We start from the raw sequence: 18,827 nt of genomic DNA, 5'->3' as shown, positions 1-18,827 counted from the left end.
ATAGGAACGTGAATTTATTTTATACCTTCCTGTTCCTCTCTTTTCTTAAATTAAGTGACACAGTATTTATTCAAACTGTGGCTATTGTATAAAATAATTTCATTTACGTAGGTGTTTGGCACTGTTCTGTCCAGTGATTATGCTTAGATAGTTATTGTGTTCATTTTGAAGGTATAATGGTTGTAACCATGAGTCGGACAGCTAAGCTTCATGAAGCTTCATGACGATCATGCAGTCTGAGTGTGTTTAAAGCAGTCCTTCTGAAATAGTGTGGCACGCCCCCTGGGGAGGCCCAGGGCAATGCCGGGGAGGGGGGGGGGGCATGTGGCCCTAGAAAACATGCTTTTTTTTGCCACAGGGAGTAGTTTTTTTTTTTTCCTCCACCATTCTCATTTTGTTGCGTGCGTTCCTAATAATAAAGTTATGAACAAATATGGCTGCCTTGTCGTTTTGGGAGCCATGCATGAACCGTGTCGCTCCCCTCTGCTGCTGACACGATAAATAAACTCTGACCGTCACCTCCTCCGCTGCTGTTTTTATTTCCATATGTTCTGGACGTCAATCACAGCACACATGTAACAAAGAGTAAACTCAAAGGGAGAGGGTTACTTGCCCCCCACTTTCTTCTTTCATGTTGACAATTTTTTTTAGTTTTATCGATGAGTGTGCTCATTGATCCTGACTTCCTTTTTAGATTTTTTTTAAAAAGCAGCATAAATTGTTTTATTCATTTTTGTTTTGAAGGTCAAAGTGTTTTATATAACACTCCTAAGTTAAAATGTTGCTGATCAACTTGAATTTATTATTATTTATTGATTATATTTAATTTTATTTTTCAGTATCAAATGGTCAAAAATGTTTACAGTTTAAAAAAGTATTTTTTTTTTTTCAGGCAAACTGATGCACTTTAAGTTGTTTATTACAGACTAAAAAATAATGTTAATAAAGTTATTCTTCATTGTAAAGTGATCTATATTATCTATACTCTATGATCTAGTGATTTGTAACAAATCAGACAGGAGGCTGCAGACTAACAGCTGCTGATCTTTTCCTTCTGTCCTTACTTCACTGAGCTTTTAGAACTCCACTACAAGACAAACAAGAGATTAGGCTTCAGATGGGCAACGTGCACCTCACTCAGAAGGCAAGACAACATTTAAAAACTGATTAATTGAACATTTGTTGTATTTGGATGTGCCAGCTCACCTCTCCTTTGCCATTCTTGTTGCTTCCTTGAGCAGAGATTTTGTCGAGCACAGCCAGCAGGTGCAGAGCTTTTTCTGGCTGGAAGGTGAGCAGGTACAGATCCACCAACAGGAAGCACACCGCCTGGGCAAACTTCTCTTCTACAACACACAAAGACTCTCAGTAAACATCAACCTGATGTGTACCGTATTTTCTGCCGTAAACGTCGCACCGCCGTATAAGTCGCATCAGTCCAATTATGTCCAATAAAGTGGAAAAGTCCATAAATATGTTGCTTTGCCGTATAAGTTGCATCTATAATGCGTCACAGCTGACGCGTTGCATATGTTACGCATCACCGCTGACAACCTGGAAATGTGGACCGGTGTTGTGCCAAAAATTAATTGGTTGTCAAATGGCGGCCACAGGAGCGTGCACGGGAGGACTTTAACAAGAATTTAATAAGATTAACACCGAAAAACAATTATTTGCTTGCTTTAAATTATTGTAAAGGTGTGTCTCAGTTGAATGTTTCCTTAATAAACGCACTTTGACGGTCAAAACATGGCAAAATGAAGCTGACAAAATGAAACGGCTTTAACATTACTATTTCATCCTCTGTGTTGCTGGCGAAGAGTTCTACCAACTCCTGAGGTAGGTGATGTAGTGCTGCCTCCTCTTCCTCCCTGGGGTTGTCAGAGTCCTCCTCCGCGTCAGCTCCAGCTAACATACCGGCCTTTCTGAACCCCGACTGGATCGTTTCTGTGGTGACTGAGGTCCACGCTTTATCGATCTTGCCGAGGATCTGCTGGAATGTCGCGTGGTGCATCCATCTCGTAGTGCATCCGTCCCGTAGCCATGAAGCTGTACTCTCTGTCCACAATCCACTGTTCTCAAAGGTGGCACAAAGCTGCTTTGAAGCTCCGGTTCACAGAAATGTCCAGAGGTTGCAGCACTTTTGTCAAGCCTCCCAGGATGATGGCAGGGACGGAGTTGCACGCTTTAATTTTATCTTTAAATTGCGGAGTGATGTGCGCACGCATGCTGTCCATCACCAGGAGGGCTGTTTTTCCTCTAAAAAATCCATCTGGCCACTTCGTGTAGCACTTTGTGAGCCACACGTTCATCATGTCTGTGTCCATCCACCCCTTCTCATTAACTGTCACAACCACGCACGGAGGAAGCTCCTTCTTCAGCATGGTTTTATGCCTACAGGTATACCAGTAGTCGTCAAAGGCTCAGAGAGCCCTCTAGCGTCTCTAGTGGTCGAAAATGGTACTGCACCATTTTCACACAAAAAAAAAATTTTCTAAAAATATGGGGAAAAAAATCCATAAATATGTTGATTCGCCGTATAAGTCGCAGGGCATGCAAATTAGGCAAAAAACTGCGACTTATACAATGAAAAATATAGTAAATAAAACCATACAAAATATTCTGTATAATATTTACATTAACAAACATTTGTAAGGAAACAAGACAGATGGGGTTGAGTCAAAGGTCAAAGGTTAGAGCTCTAAAGTTTCTCCACCTTCCTACTGAGCACAGCCATCATTACAAATCTTATTCCGGTGAGCTTCAGCGTTCTCTGGTGAGCGCAAATCAGAACAATTCATTATTTTAAAGGTCGAGCCTAACCATCTATAAATTATATTTTCCACCCTTCTTTTTTAGTAAATAATAAACATGTAGAATAAATTACAGATAAACTTTTGTAACGTACCAAATGGTTCGAGGAACTGGTAGAGCTTCTCTCCAATGGAGATGGCCTCAGAGTACTGACGCATGTGATACTGGATGATGGCCTGATTATAGTACAGCAAGCAGTTCTCCACATCATCCAGACCATCACAGTCTTCAGCTGATGTATGAAGCTGAAAAACAGACAGTCCAGCTGGTCACAAACAAGCAGGACTGTGATGGAGGCCACCACAGTGTGATCTGCCATTACCCGATTTCTTATGGCCATCAGGGTCTGTTTCAGAGTCCCAGTCGTGGTCTGACCAGTCCTGAAGAACTCAACCACAGCTTTGTTCATCACAATCTTGTAGTCTTCTTTGCTGAGCTCCTGCAGAGCGTCGAGATCTTTCAGAGACTCATCGTACCTCCCAGCCTGTGGACAGTATACGACACACTTTCATTAATCTGAAAGAAACATTCCAGTTTAAAACCATTAGGATTCATGCATTCATTTATAGATTCTAAGGTGGGCGTACAACTGTAAATATCACAGAAACCTTTCATTTGAAACCAAGCCACTATGAGACAGAAAGAAAACAATCAAACTCAGACCATAATGATGTAAACAACCAATCGTGAGTAAAAAACAACAGCAACAGTTAAGGCTAAGCCAAGAACAAACTGTGAAGTTAAGCTCATTTTCTGAGCAACATACTCTGAGAACCGGTGATCTAAAAAGCAGTTTGACAGATCCACCACGGTACTGACCTACTCACTGACTGTCTTCCGTGACAACATGTTCATGCTAAATGACAACCACCTTAAGAAACAACATAAACATTCAAAGAAGCCTGAATAGTTCATGACAAAATAAGAAATTGTTCTCTATATTTTGGTAAAATAAAATGAGCATTTAAAAAACAATATAGATAACTGGAAGAAAAAAAACACGTCAAAATACAGCGTTTGCTTTTACAGAAACAACAACATATTTTGGTTCATCTTGTTTATTTCTGTAGTTCATAGATTACCTAAAATTAGAGTTATAAAGCTTTTGCAATTATACGTTTATTTTATGTATTTATTACACGCACACAATCTGGAGCACAGTGGCTTGTGGAGGAAAATCATTCAAACTTTAATTTCCACCTGTCTCCAAATGCTTGGAGTGAGTGAATGCAGTGAGTCTTTATCCACCTTTTTCCTGGGGCTCTGCTTTCTAATGGGTACAACTTCCTGTCAGACAGGAAGTAGCAGTAAGTATTGGTTAACATGGTAACCATGAACCGCGGTTTATTTGAAAGTAATTTACATTCAGTTTAGCAGATAAAACTCTGTTTTTGTTCACATTTATTTAACAACCATAAAGTTTACTAAAACAGCCGTGCTGAGTTCAGGTACCTGTTGTGTTCACGGCTGCAGAACAACCAGACCAAACTAACTCAGAGGCTACAACAACAGAGTATGAGCACAGAGCCAAAACAAAAAGAGTGTTCCTGTGAAAAGAGGTATAGTTTCATCTCCTACCTAAAGATGAGGCATTAAGAAGATGTGGCTGAAAAATGTGAACTTGAAGAGACACTGCATGTGTGCTCATTTCACTTTGTTGACAAACGTCCGACAGAGGAAAACCTGCATCCTACTTTGTGTCTGGACTAAAATAAACCACCAGAGAAGAGACACCGGATCCTCAGAAGGCTTGGAAACAGTGAGATGAGAATATGAGGGATGATTTCAAGTGTGTGGAGGTCACAGCATTATAGTATTAGTTCATCTTTAGTTTTATGATTTTCTCTGTAATTAAGCAAAGCTAAGTGATGGAGGACTTTGAGACTTTGACTGGGCTCTGTGTCTGCTTTAAGGTCAATAAGATCATGGCCCACCTCTTAACAAAACACACCGACCATATTACTGTGTAGATACTGATACACCTCAGAGCTTTTCAGGTTGTTCATCACTTCACCTTCCGAAGAACCGAGTCAGTGAAATACCAGTTCTATGTCGTATAGGCTTCGCCCTTTAAGGCTGTCGCTGATGGGTTTATCCCGTTATGCGCAGCATAAGCACTGAAAAAATTTAGTCCACGCCCACCTGCTGTGTGGGCCCCACCCGGACCGTATAAATTACGTTAAGAGCGGGAAATCGGCTCCCATTTTTTCTTCAGCGAGCTAAAATAGCACTGTCAGAAGAACAAAGAAGGAAAATTGTGTAGATGACCAACCTTTGTTAAGGATGCTTGGCCCGGCAGTCGACCTCCGGTCGTCCGGTGAGTTCTCCTCCCCGAGGAGAAGATGACGAGCAGTCCTATTCCAAGGTAAGCGCCGAGGAATATTTCCCAGTGACAGGTCACTACACGCTGGACAACGCCATCTTGTATTTTTTCCTCTTATCACCGACCCTGGGAGCAAATCGGATGGTTCCTCCGGGACAGGCGTGCTCAGCTGCAGCCCCCGCTGCTCATTCCCTCCTGGGGAGCGTAGTGTCGGTGGAGGGGGGCTGAGTGAATGCTCACCCCATCCCACCTCGTTTTCGCATCGGCGATCACACCGCTCCCGGCCGACGGCGCCCTCAGGGGTTGCCCGGCGTAACCCAGGAGGAGGCTGACATGAAAGGACCCTTTTTTACGTCCTACGCCTTTCCCGCCAGTTCGGATGATCCGGCAGGAAGGTTGTTTACTGGGCTCCATTCCGGCTCACCGTCTTGACCCATATGGCCTCATGCTCCCAACAGGACGTCCTACGGGCGAGGCCACAGACAGGTTCTTTCCTGGTAGATTGGGGGAGTCGGTCCCCAGTCCGCACCCATCACCAGAGTGGAGGGGTTCACCGAGCGGGGCTATCCCTCGGTAACCCCCCTGGAGCCAAGCCTCGCGGAAGCTTCGGAGCGAAGCTGTCCAGGTCGGAGCAGCGTCCCATCCCTCCGGAGAAACATGAACCAGACGGTGACCACGCTCTCCAATCGAGCCCATCAATGTGCTTTCAGGCAGCCGCAGCTAGCAACAATGTGGCGCTGCTAGCATATAGCATGTCCAAGGGGCTGAAGGCCGCAGACCTGCCTTGGAGACAAAGAACTCCCTCTGTAAGGCAGCAGACGTCATCTTCAACATGTGTGCCTCTTTTACGGTTTGCCTGTCGAGGATTGCAGCGTGGATGACGATGATCCAACGAGCCACCTGGTTTCATTACTCTCCCTTGCTGCCGGAGAAACTGCACAAAGACCTGATGGAGGGCCCATCACGGCAACCTGCAGTTCAGCGTTTTCCCCAGAGTTCGCCTGCAAGACAGCGCTCTGGGCAAACAAATCGCAGAGCTCAAGAGGGAGAAGTTTTAAAAAATGACGGTCTGCGGAGGGTGTGCGTAAAAGTGACACGAAAGCTGAAATAAATCATCATTCAATGATCAAAGTGTCTGTTTTTAGCCAGTCTGTAAGCTCGGATGAACTCACAGCGGCTGCGCACACATCCTCCACACATAACGAGCCGGTGTCCTTAAATAAAGGTTTTTTAAACTCACCGTCGCTCCAAGACATGACGAGTCAATCACACGACACAATGGTAAGCGAAAATAACCCGTTATCATCCCGAGCGGCACGATCCTCACCCAAGCGGTGTCAAACTCGCACTAGTGGGATGAAACAGCCTCCATCCAACGGCGCTGCGTTGATGTTGGCGCACACACACAGCTGCCCGGTGCTCACCGGCTCACATCGGTATAAATGTGGACCGCAGGCTGGGTCAGGTGGAGGTCCTCGCTCTCACAAGAGCGACACTCGCCTCACCGAATCAAACGCGGGCAGCCATCACCCACCGCGTCTCAGCGTTCGGCAGCTCACGGCAGCATAAGCGTGAGGCAGCTGAACGAACCCGGTGACGAGTCCCGCCTCCCTCCAGCGAGAGCGGCGCGCGTCCCTCCAGAGAAAACGTGTGCTCCCGCGGGGCTCGCAGCCTTCACTCCAACAGCACGGCGTAGATGAAGTCACGCCCTCCGCCTCTCAACGTTCGCACAGCGACGTCAAACGCGCAGCCCCACGGCGTCATCAGCTGTCACACGCTTCGCCTCAGCACACACCGGCCCACCTGTACATGAAGGTTGGTCCGCGGTCCGAACGCAGCGCACGGGCGCGTTCAGAGCCTTTTTTCGAGGAAGCCTCGCCTTGGGTCACGCAGAAAACATTCCCGCGACGCATGACGGCGGTTGAGGGGCGGACTGCTGACAGCCGTACAAAACGTGACGCATCACTTAAACGCACGTTCACTCCACGAACGTTACGTAGAGTGGCTAAAACATGCTCTCCGTTCAGATGGATGGACAGGGTGTTATGCAAATGGTTACAAGTTACAGTTTGCAACCCGACCCCCTCCGTTCGGAGGAGTTATAGAAACGGTCCTGTCATCATCAGACCAAATCTCATCCCTAAATGCAGAAGTCCAAGTGTTTCTGATAAAAGTAATCTCCAGAGTTCCCCAACAGAGAGAAAACACAGGGTTTTACTCATGTTACTTCCTGGTTCCCAACGGACCGGAGGGATGAGACCGATCTTGGATCTGTCAGTTTTTTCAACAAGGTGATCATGGACAGACCGTTTTTCACATGTTGACAACCAGACAGCTGTTGTACAACATCCAGAGAAACGCATACCGATCATCCCAACACAGAAAATTCCTGCGTTTTTCTCCTTTCAGGGGATGAAGTATCAGGGGATGACCGGCAGCATCCATGATGCTGCCGGTCATCGTACGTTCTCAGTGTGTGGAGACAGCCCTGCATCTGTTACACAGAGCAGGGATGAGAGTTTTGTTTTACCTGGATGATCTGCTGCTCCTGTCACACTCCAGACAGGAGGCGTTGATGCAGGCTCAGGTGTTGACATCACACCTGTTAAATCTGGGCTTCGCCATAAATTGGAAGAAAAGCTCGATTTTCCCGGCCCAGACAATTGTTTAGCTGGGAGTGGAATTAAATTCAACCACCATGAAGGCTCATTTATCACAAACGAGATTTGACACTTTTAAAAGTCAACTCCGCCATGTAAGACCTGGCAGAGTGGTAACAGTTGTCTCCGTCATGAAGCTGTTGGGAATGATGTCATCAGCTCACACAGTGGTTCCGCTGGGTTTGTTACACATGAGACGCCTCCACAGGTGGTTTGCGCGTCTGCGTGTGGATCCAGTAAAACAAAAGAGACAGATGATCACTGTCCCTCCCTCCGTGAGAGCAGACCTCCGACCCTGGGGAAACACCCTGGTTCTGTCAGAGGGAGTTCCCGTCAGCAGACCCACGTCACACATGTCAGTCTTCACGGACGCGTCGCTGTCAGGCTGGGGGGGGGACATGCCTATCTCAAGCAGTAGGGGCGCTGTGGCCCCACCACACATCAGCCCACATAATTGTTTTGGAGTGTCGCACAGTGCTGAATGTGATTCAACACTTTGCTCCCGTGCTACAGAATCAACATGTGTTGATTCACACAGACAACATGGTGACTGCTGCGTACATAAACCGTCAGGGGGGTGTGCGTTCAGCCCAGATGTTACACATTGCGCGAAAGCTACTGTGTTGGGCTCACCAAAATCTGCTCTCCATCAGAGCAGTTTACATACCCGGTGTTCTGAACAGAGGGGCAGATGTGATGTCCAGGGGCGGCCCACGTCACGCGGACTGGACCCTCCATCCAGACCTGATGATTCAGACGTGGCAGAAGTTTGGCAAAGCAGCTGTGGACCTGTTTGCGACACGAGAGAACGCTCAGTGTCAACTATGGTTTTCCCTGAGCCCGCGAGACGATCCACCGCTGGGGGTGGATGCATTTGTTCACAGCCCATGGCCCAAAACGCTTCTGTACGCGTTTCCCCCACCTCCTCTGATTTTACGGTTCCTGAACAGAGTTCAGGAGGAGGGATTGACAGCTCTCCTGGTGGCTCCCGAGCGCGTGAACGTACCATGGTTCCTAGTCCTGCAACGTCTGTTGTCGGGTCGCCCGTGGAAACTGCCGTGGAGGGAGGACGCTCTCCTTCAAGCAGGAGGAGTGATCAGGAGTTACCCAGAAATAGGCCAGCACCTGTGGGTCTGGCCGCTGAGCGGTCCCGCTTAAGAGAGGATGGGTCTCCCACAGGAGGTAGTGCGCACAATCCAGGATTCACGTGCTGCATCTACCACAGCTCTGTACACATCAAAGTGGACGGCTTTTCAGCGCTGGTGTACAGAGAAAGGTGTAGAGGCCACCTCATGCCCATTAGGCGGCGTGTTGTCTTTTCTACAACAGCTGATGGATAGGAAGTTGGCATTCAGCACGATTAAAACGTACGCTGCAGCCATCTCTTCCTGCCACGAAGGGTTCAGAGACAGAACAGCTTTTAATTACCCGCTGATGAAGTGGTTTCTAAAAGGCGTACAGAGACGCAGCCAGCTTCACGCCCACTTGCTCCACAGTGGGATTTAACGCTGGTCCTGCGAGCCCTGATCAAAGCTCCATTTGAGCCTCTGGATCAGGTTTCACTTAAATTCTTGTCTCCTAAAACAGCCCTGCTGCTGGCTTTAACATCCGCTAAGAGGGTGAGTGTTTTATATGCCCTCTCTGTCGCTCCGTCATGTCTCAGAATTCAGGCTGACGGTAGTTCAGCTGATTTAAGACCAAACCCAGCTTTTATGCCTAAAAACATCACGAGCTCTTTTAAATCAAGAGTGATATCATTGGAGGGGTTTTTCCCTCCCCCCCACAGATCAGAAGAAGAAGCATCTTTTCATCTTCTCTGTCCGGTGCGGGCGTTGACGTGTTACATAGCGCGCACAGCTGTAATGCGTCAAACTCAACACCTGTTTGTGCATTATAGAGATGCATCTGCAGGTCGCCCGTTATCCACCCAGCGCTTGTCACACTGGCTGTGTGAGGCCATTTCTGAAGCCTACAAGCATTAGATTTAGAGCCTCCTGTCAACTTCAAAGCACACTCGACCAGAGGTATTGCATCTTCGACTGCCTTGCATAATAGTATGTCAATGCAGGACATTTGCACTGTGGCTGCGTGGTCAACACCCTGCTCATTCATTCGCTTTTATTTACATGATGTGACGGCTCGTTCCATGACACATTCTGTCCTTAGTGCTCTAACATAATGAATATTGTTGTTGTTCATGGAACTCTGTTTAAGCTCACATCTGTCTGCATGCATTACAGTGTGAGATGTTATCAGTCACAAGTTGTGTCTGTGATTTTGGTTCTATTGTCATTAATCAGTTCATGACTATTGTTACCAATCAGTTCATTTGATCAATAATCAGTTCATTGTTATTGATCTGTTTATACTGTTCAGCCATGAACCAGTTGGTTCATGCCCCCCTCTTCTTTTCAACATCCTCTCCCCGTTGAAAATTTCCGGGGCGTTCATGTTTTGTCAGAACGCATAGTTACACACCATGCGTCTGTGCATGGCACATAATTACGCAACGCGTAGTTATGCACATGGGGAGCTGAGTGAAAAGACGTTTTTTGGGCAAGCTTCCGCTTCATACTGTGTTCGAATGGACCCAGTGAGGCGAGGACCACATCCGCTTCGCCCTTAACCCATCAGCGACAGCTTTAAAGGGCAAAGCCTATACGACATAGAACATTGGTTACGTACTGTAACCCCAGATTCTATGAGTATAGGCGTAGCCCTTTAAGCGTCGGGCCTCACTGGCTCCTAAATGGCTGAAGAAAAAAGCTATTTTGGGAGCCTATTTCCCGCTCTTAACGTAATTTATACGGACCGGGTGGGGCCCACACAGCAGGTGGGCGTGGACTAAATTTTTTCAGTGCTTATGCTGCGCATAACGGGATAAACCCATCAGCGACAGCCTTAAAGGGCTACGCCTATACTCATAGAATCTGGGGTTACAGTACGTAACCAACGCTTTATTTATAGAGCACTTTAAACATCCACAGGACCAAAGTGCTGTACACACAATAAAAACAACTAGACAATAAAGAATTATTAAAATAATTAAAAGTCAACATTACAGATGGTGTCAAAGGCCAGGGAGAAGAGATGGGTTTTAAGAAGGAGTTTAAAAAACAGACAAGGCCAAGGATATATGTAGCTAAATAAGCTAGTAGATGTAGCTAAATAAGCTAGTAGATGTAGCTAAATATGCTAGTAGATGTAGCTAAATATACTAGTAGATGTAGCTAAATATGCTAGTAGATGTAGCTAAATATGCAAGTATAAGTAGCTAAATATGCAAGTAGATGTAGCTAAATATGCTAGTAGATGTAATTTGCAGCCACTTCTTCAGCTCGTCCTCAACAGGCAGCAGTATGATTATATTGTCCTGTTTGAGCTCTGACAGGTGGTGTTCACACATGTTTAAATTAAATCCACAATGCTTAAAGAAACTACTTTAGCTCATACTGTTCACACATAAACAAACGTTGGTTCTGGTCCGTGCCAGAAATCGCGCCCATAATTCACTCAAGGCACCACGGGGACTAGGAATAATGTGGATAAGGTATCTAACAAACAGACAGATGGGTTCATGTCTGAAATAACTTGAAACAGACTGAAGTTTAACAGCATTCCTTTACGTTTGGTCCATTTTGAACACAAGTCAGACTTTTCTTTTAATATATATTCAGTTGAATATTTTATATAAATAAGAAAATGAAAAAGGCATGCACAAAAAAGATGGTACCTTTCATTTAACATTTTGTAGCAGAACCTTTTGAGGCAATCACTGCCAACAGGTGTTCTCTCAACTTTAAAATGTGAGGTCTGCATTTACAAGCACATGTTCTGGCCCATTCCTCCTGAGCAAACTGCTTCAGCCATCTCAGGTTTGAAGGCTGGTATTGCCAAATCTGCCCTCAGATGTTTAACAGAACTGAGATCTGGACTCATGAAGGGGCATTTAAGAACAGACCATTGTTTCAGCCATTCCTGATGCTCTTAGCTGTATGCGTGGACCATTATCTTGTTGAAGGACCCATGAGCTTTAAATGAGGTGAGCTCTCCGACACTGGGCAGGATTTTCATTCCAGGATGCCTTGTTAGTCTTGACATTTCATTGTACCCTGTACAGACCCAGGGCCCATGCCAGATGCAGCAAAGCAGCCCTAGAATTAATCCTAGTTAATCCTAATTGATTTATCCTCCTACTCATGTTTTCGTAGAGGTATGGTGTTCTTTCTCTATGGAAATTCTTTTTTTTTTTTGTAAACACAGAACTGATGTGACTGTTTTACCTCACCAGTCCCTGAATCGAGGCTTGTCACTCATTTTGGCCAATTCATTTAAATTTAGTTTATTTATATAACACTAATTCACAACAAAGTTATCTCAGGGCACTGAACAGAAACATTCTCACAATAGAAAAGACAATAAGTAAAGTCGTGTATCTAAGGAAGCCTTGAAGTCTAATTCTTGTCTGGCTTTTTTGTATCTTTCTTTCACAAGTGGAGCCTTCCAAGCTCTTTTTCTGTGGATCTCATTATGATTCAAAATTAAGGTCAAAAACTTACTTTGAAACATGTCTATAATCCAAAGATCAATAGTCTCTTCAAAGGTACCTATAAATCGATCCATACTATCAAAGTTCAAGCTCAAAAATCCAAGTAAAAAATCCAACAATGTTCAGTCAGATCCTCTGGGCGGCTTCTTTTTTTGTTGAGACGTTTTGTCTTTCATCCAAAGGACTTCTTCAGTCTGATGAGCCACAACAAACTGTGTCCCACAAGCAGCACAATCACATTTGGACCAACCAGTTTGCCGGTGAAAAGATGATGATTGTTGTATCCATACTAGGGATGTGCAATATGGCATAAAATTTATATCATGATATGCATTGTGAAAGGTGGCGATAACGATATACATCACAATATGTTTTTCTCATGCGTCTGAATACGGCAACACTAAGGCAAGCCGGTGTTACACCATATTCTGTGACCACCGTATATTCTGATTGTAGGGGGCGCTGTTGCATTTTTACATCATACTATGCAATACCAGATAAACTATCATATTCTGTGACCGTCTACATTCCCATAATAGTCATGATCTTAGTGGGCAGATGTTAATTTTGTTAATGTTAATATTATAGTGTTTATCAGATATTGCAAAGTATGGTGTAAAAATGCAACAGCGCCCTCTACGGTCACAATATACGGTGTTCAAAGAATATGGTGCAACACCGGTCGTAGTTAGCTTGTAGCTTTGCCTCTTAGCTCTCAAAGAAAATACTTTAACACCACTTATGCAGTTTTCAACTCCAAAAAAGTGACAATTAAATCTGACAACTCTGATTTTACATCAGATTCAGCATTACTGCGGTTAGCCGGTAGAATACAGGTCTCCATCATAGGCTAAATGTCTATTGTTTCTACCATGTACCATATATATTGTGCATTTCTAATCCATACTATCTTAGCATACCTTCAAATTATTTGGTTTATATATTTTTGTTTATCACATACTAAAACCTGCAGATCTAAGTAAAACTTTTCACAAAAAAATGCAAAGTATTTGAAAGAAGCCAAAACTATTTACCACAAAAGCTTCAAATGCACTCGCTGCCATCTCCTTCTCTTGGTCCGGCATCCCACTGGAAGCTGAGCTGTCATACTCACTTTGTTCTAACCAGAATGAAAAACAGAGATAAAACTTTCACAAAGTGCAGTAACAGTAAGTTAGTCATTTAACTCAACTGAAAAGACCGTCATCTTGTCAAATGGACTGAATCACAAAAACGTTTAACCCAAATGACAAATTGAACTTTCTGTTCCATCTGTACAACTAGAATATGTTTTCTCATCATTTATTATAAGAAGAGTAAAAAGCCAGTACCAGCCACATACAAGCATCACTAAGGAGTTAATTCCTACATTTTATAAAGTTTTTTGTGTTATTTAGTTGCAGTACGGGCGGCATGGCGGTGCAGTTGGTAGAGTTGCCGCCTCTCAGGGAGAAGGTTGACAGTTCAAATCCCAGCTGGGGACCTTTCTGGGTGGAGTTTGCATGTTCTCTCCATGCTGCGTGAGTTTCCTCCCACAGATCAAAAACAAGCATGTTAGACTGATTGGTAACTCTAAATTGTTCCTAGGTGTGAGAGAGAGTGAATGGTTGTTTGTCTCGTTTGTCTCTATGTGTCCCTTGTGATGGACTGGAGACCTATCCAGGGTGTCCCCGCCTCTCACCCAGTGATAGCTGAACATGGACACCAGTGACCCACATGACCCAAAAAGGACAAAGTGGGTAAAGATAATGGACGGTCATGTTACATTAAGTTATTTTGTATTTTCAAAGGATAAATGATCCAAGAGAACAGATTCAGATACAAAAACTAGAATCAGAAATATTCTGTTAGTATTTCACTTGTTTTGTTAGAGCTTTAAGTATACATCCAGGAATATGTTTAGTTCAAACAAAACCCATCCATTTAAAATGTTGACAAATCAATTCAGTTCAATTCAGTTTATTTCTATAGCAGCAAGTCACAACAGAAGTCATGTCAGGGAACTGTACAAAAACATTCACTTATATAAAAAAGCCCATTAGTAAAGTTCTCTATCTACGGAAGCAGCAGACTCGTTGAATCTTCACCTCATCAGTCTTCCATCCTGAGCAAGCACAAAGGCAGCAGTGGAAAGGAAAGACTCCCTTTTAACAGGAAGAAACCTGCAGCAGAACCAGGCTCAGGATGCGTGGCCATCTGCTTCGACTAGCAGAATCTAACAACATTAATGATTACTTCATCAACTGGAAAAAAAGATATTTTCTGTGAAAATGAACAGTGAATGTTGAGTGAAGAATGGCTTTGATGAAATTTGTTAAATCAAATTGAACAATACCTGAACTAATGGTTGAGATATTTAAAGAATGGTAAATGGACTGTACTTATATAGCACCTTTCTACCTTATCAAGATACTCAAAACTCTTTATAACATAATCTGTGCCTCATTTACCCATTCATACAGCACTCTACTGGATCTGTACAAAGAATAATCAATGCTTTATCACATTCATTCATCGATGGGACACACATCAGAGGCAATGAGGGGTCCAGTGTCTTGCCTAGGGACACTTCAACATGTGACTGCTGGTGGAATCGTACCCCCAACTCTCCCAGGGGCGGCTGTGGCTGAGTGGTTAGAGCAGTCGTCCTCCAATGCGAGAATTGGGGGTTCAAATCCACCAGCAGTCACATGTCGAAGTGTCCCTGGGCAAGACACTGAAGCTCTTGTAGCCTCTGATGTGTGTCCCATCAGTGTATGAATGTGATCTAAAGCACTGATTAGTCTCTTTAGAATGATTTGTTCAATTAGCTTTGTAGAGATCTAGTAGAGTGCTGTATGAATGGGTAAATGAGAACACAGATTGTAGTGTAAAGTGCTTTGAATGTCTTGAAATAAGATAGAAAGGCACTATACAAGTACAGTCCATTTACCGTTTGAAGACAACTGCTCTAACCACTCAGCCACTGTTGCCAAAGAAGAAGATAAAGAAAAGAGAAATGGAACATAAGAAATCTAGAAAGAACCAGAAATAAAAGTAGTACAAAATGAAGCATTGGGAAAGGACAGGGCAGCACGGTGGCGCAACTGATAGAGCTGCTGCCTCTCAGAGCGCAGATCCCTGGTTCAAATTCTGGTCCGGGGGCCTTTCTGTATGGAGTTTGCATGTTCTCTCCATGCATGCGTGGGTTTTCTCCGGGTACTCCGGTTTTCCTCCCACAGACCAAAAACATGCATGTTAGGCTGATTGGTAACTCTAAATTGTCCCTAGGTGTGAGTGAGAGTGTGAATGGTTGTTTGTCTCGTTTGTCTCTATGTGGCCCTGTGATGGACTTGTGCCCTGTCCAGGGTGTCCCCTGCCCCTTGCACAATGATTGCTTGACATGGGCACCGGCGACCCCCGTGACCCAAAATGGAAGAAGCGGGTAAAAGATAATTGATGGATGGATGGGAAAGGACACAAAAATGGCACATAAGGAGAGTAAAAAGATGCATAAAAATATTAAAAGGACATAAAATCATGTAAGAGATCAAGTTACATAAAAACGCACAATAAAAGGACACATAAGAACAAATATTGCAATAAAAAAAAAAGAGTATACATGTTGTAGTTTTAAATAAGTATAACGTTTTTAAAGAACTTGAAGAGACATCAGCCTATTCAAATGGGTATATTTTTAAATAAAGTTAAAGTCTACATTAAACGAAATAAAATTAAAAAAAAGAGCCATAGATAACATCTCCTGAATCAAACGTTTGGATATCAATTGTTAAAACAGCTGCAAACATTGCAGACAAAAACAAGAAGACCCTACAGATATCGATAAATGAAGAGAAATAATATTATTATAATGTGACTTTTGCATCAATATCCAGTCATTCATGAGTCCAATCAATCAGCTACAGCTAGCATACACCGAAACACTCACCTGTGTTTTCTGACATTTCTGCTGCTTTTTGCACAAAGATACCAAAACCTTTGCTTCCTGTTAAAACAAGACCAATTTAAACAGCACTGCTTGTGAAGGAGTAATTAGCACGAGGTGGAAACCATTTATATTTTATATCTAACACTAAACACACTAAACGCCTAGCTGTTAGCTGCTGTCTGCGCTTCTTCTTCTGGTGTTTTATTAACGATGGATTACCGACGTTCGGCTCCACTACTGCCCCCCACTGGTTAGGAAGGTGAATCAGGATAGCCATTTTTCTTCCTATTGATCACGATATACTGTAACTATTTATATTAAAGTCGATTATGTAACCTGTTACTGCAATGTATGGTAACAGGAGAATAAAACATGGGGGAACTGATGAAGTAAGTAGCAAGAGCTGAGCATAATTAAAACAAGGAGCAGGGGTGAGCTGTGAAGCAGGAACTGGGGAACAGAGCTGGCTGAGGGAGAGATGGCCAATGACTTAGGAAGATAATGACAAAACAAATGATCACACACACAAAAAAATCATAAAAATGCAATAAACCTAAATCTAAAAAAGCACAAATCATGGCAAACAGACCAGCAGGTGTCTTGTTTGTCCAACATAGACACTACTTGTTGCACATAAAGTGCAGAAGTGACATTTGATTACATCACGTAACCAGAGACACGTGTGGACTGGAGACTCGTCTCCGTAAAGTGTAAACTAACACCTTGCTTATTGTTCACAACCCGCATAAAGCACTGCTAAGCTCAGATGCTGCCCTTCGGGGAAGTAAGGCGGGGTGGTGACAAGAAGCAGATGTAGAGGGTGGAAGTGAAACTGCGACATTCATTTTTTTAACAGTCTCTCTGACACTTTGCAGTTAGAAATGGACAAGTTTAAAACAGTCCTCAACATTGCCAGCAAACAGACCAACTTAGGCTTCGGTGGAGTAGCCCTGATGACAGCTGGAGGAGAGCAGGTTTTCTCCTCTATAGTCTTCAGGTGTCCATGTAATGAACTGAATTTCTACTATGGCATGGTCTTCCTGCTGGTGCCTGCTTTGGCTCTGTTTCTGTTAGGGTACGTTTTGAGCAAAAAGACGTGGAAGCTGCTGACAGGTCTGTTGTACCACAAGGAAAAACTGTGCAAGTGGAAACATTTGGCTGCCACCAGCATGGCCTTCTTCCAGGTCAGTGCCACTGCTCTGGTAGCACCATCCAGCTGGATTGCTGTGGCTCTACTCAGTGGGAATTATTATGAGTGTGCAATGACTGGGATCAATGTGACTGCTTACAACCAGCATGTGTGCAGAGAAAAGAGCACTGATGTGGACTGTTTGAAGAAGCTGCACAAGATCCCCTGTGATAGAGGCAATGATGAGATTCTGCGAACACTGAGAGCTCAATCTCAGGTAAGAAACCTGCTAATGTGCTCTATTTTGATACATATATCACAATCTTCTTGTTAAAAAAAAGCCATGTTATTTTACAAGGAAAACAACACTTTAACTAGCTGATAAACTGACCAGAAGACCTTAATGGGGCAACACAACAAAATGTTTTAAAAACATCTACAGTAGTTCATTGTGCTGTGAAAATCTGCCTTTTCAAAGAGGCTGTTTAAATATGTGAAACCATGGCTGGGGATAGGATTCAGTGAGTGCCTACATTTTTTGACACAACTTGCACTTTCAGTGCGCTTTAAAGATCTGTGAGGGATGTTTTTCACCACAGCCATTTCTAGCAAGAAAATAATGTAGTTATAGTATAAAGTATTTCTGAGAGGCAAATGAAGAGTAAGTGTAACACAGCATGTTGTCCTGTGTTTCAGTTACCTCAGATTCAGAAACTCAGATCTTAATCTAACAAAACATCCAACTAAAATTATTACAGCTGCAAGACAGGAAACAAAACAAATTTGCTCATTGTGCTCAGGAGGACTATTATTAACAATGCAAACTGAACAAAACTTCACTGAAGTAACTGCTATAAGAACAAAAAAGTTAATTTGTACAGCTATCACCCCTTTTACGCCTGAGGCAGCCATACTGGATTTTGAGTTTGAACATAGTAAGAAACCTCCAACATTATCAAACTAGAACTTTGACGTTTGGTGTGAAAGTTTGCAGAGCTTGAACCCAAGAATACAGACTAACTCAAGGGACTCAAAGAAAAAAATTATAAAGTTCAATAATCAGAGTCAGAGTCAGAGTTTCTTTATTGTCATTCGCACCTCATGTGGTACATGTGGTGGAGCGAAATTATGTACACAGGGTCCCAGTTACATCCAACAATAAAATGTATAAGAAAAACAGTAATAACATCTAATATATGAACTAAGAAAAACATCAACTAAATATACACTAAGCACTCATAACATAAAACTGTTAGGATTTGTGTCAGGAGCGAACGCAGAGTGCAGAACAGGGACTCAACTCGGCAGATGTACAAAAATAGGTTTTTAATGATAAATGAAAAGTACAAAATAAACGAGCTGACGGGGCAGCAAAATTTACATAAACAAGGAAGGAGGCACGGGGAACTCAAGAGACACGGGGA

The 18,827-nt window shown here is 43.5% G+C and overlaps 2 protein-coding genes across 2 annotated transcripts in view; one reads left to right on the top strand and one right to left on the bottom strand.

Moving 5' to 3' along the window:
- Positions 1 to 16,466, bottom strand: part of cnot10 (CCR4-NOT transcription complex, subunit 10) — a 56,262-nt gene extending 39,796 nt beyond the window's left edge. Inside the window, exons 1-5 of the mRNA XM_037677195.1 lie at positions 16,275 to 16,466; positions 13,381 to 13,466; positions 3,137 to 3,298; positions 2,909 to 3,059; positions 1,207 to 1,346 (exon numbers count right to left, since the gene is read on the bottom strand). Of these exons, the coding sequence (XP_037533123.1) occupies positions 1,207 to 1,346; positions 2,909 to 3,059; positions 3,137 to 3,298; positions 13,381 to 13,466; positions 16,275 to 16,290 (555 nt within the window). The 5' untranslated portion in view covers positions 16,291 to 16,466. The remainder of the gene's footprint in view (positions 1 to 1,206; positions 1,347 to 2,908; positions 3,060 to 3,136; positions 3,299 to 13,380; positions 13,467 to 16,274) is intronic.
- Positions 16,467 to 17,155: 689 nt separating this feature from the next.
- On the top strand, positions 17,156 to 18,129 carry LOC119410423 (calcium homeostasis modulator protein 6-like). The gene is made up of 2 exons (XM_037677334.1): positions 17,156 to 17,680; positions 18,100 to 18,129. Exons 1-2 carry the CDS (start codon positions 17,156 to 17,158, stop codon positions 18,127 to 18,129), a joined length of 555 nt encoding a protein of 184 aa, XP_037533262.1.
- Positions 18,130 to 18,827: the final 698 nt, after the last annotated feature.

The sequence above is a fragment of the Nematolebias whitei genome, chromosome 5 (assembly GCF_014905685.2).
Source record: "Nematolebias whitei isolate Nwh7 chromosome 5, NemWhi1, whole genome shotgun sequence".
Lineage (NCBI taxonomy): Eukaryota > Metazoa > Chordata > Actinopteri > Cyprinodontiformes > Rivulidae > Nematolebias > Nematolebias whitei.
Note: the sequence above shows the minus strand (reverse complement) of the source record. Positions and strands in the feature narration are given on the sequence as shown.

What these genes read in the sequence shown, in the direction of transcription:
- LOC119410423 (XM_037677334.1), top strand. Translation starts at nt 17,156, where the DNA reads ATGGACAAGTTTAAAACAGTCCTCAACATTGCCAGCAAACAGACCAAC. An exon ending in CACTGAGAGCTCAATCTCAG is followed by an intron (nt 17,681 to 18,099) that starts GTAAGAAACCTG and finishes CCTGTGTTTCAG; the next exon opens with TTACCTCAGATTCAGAAACT.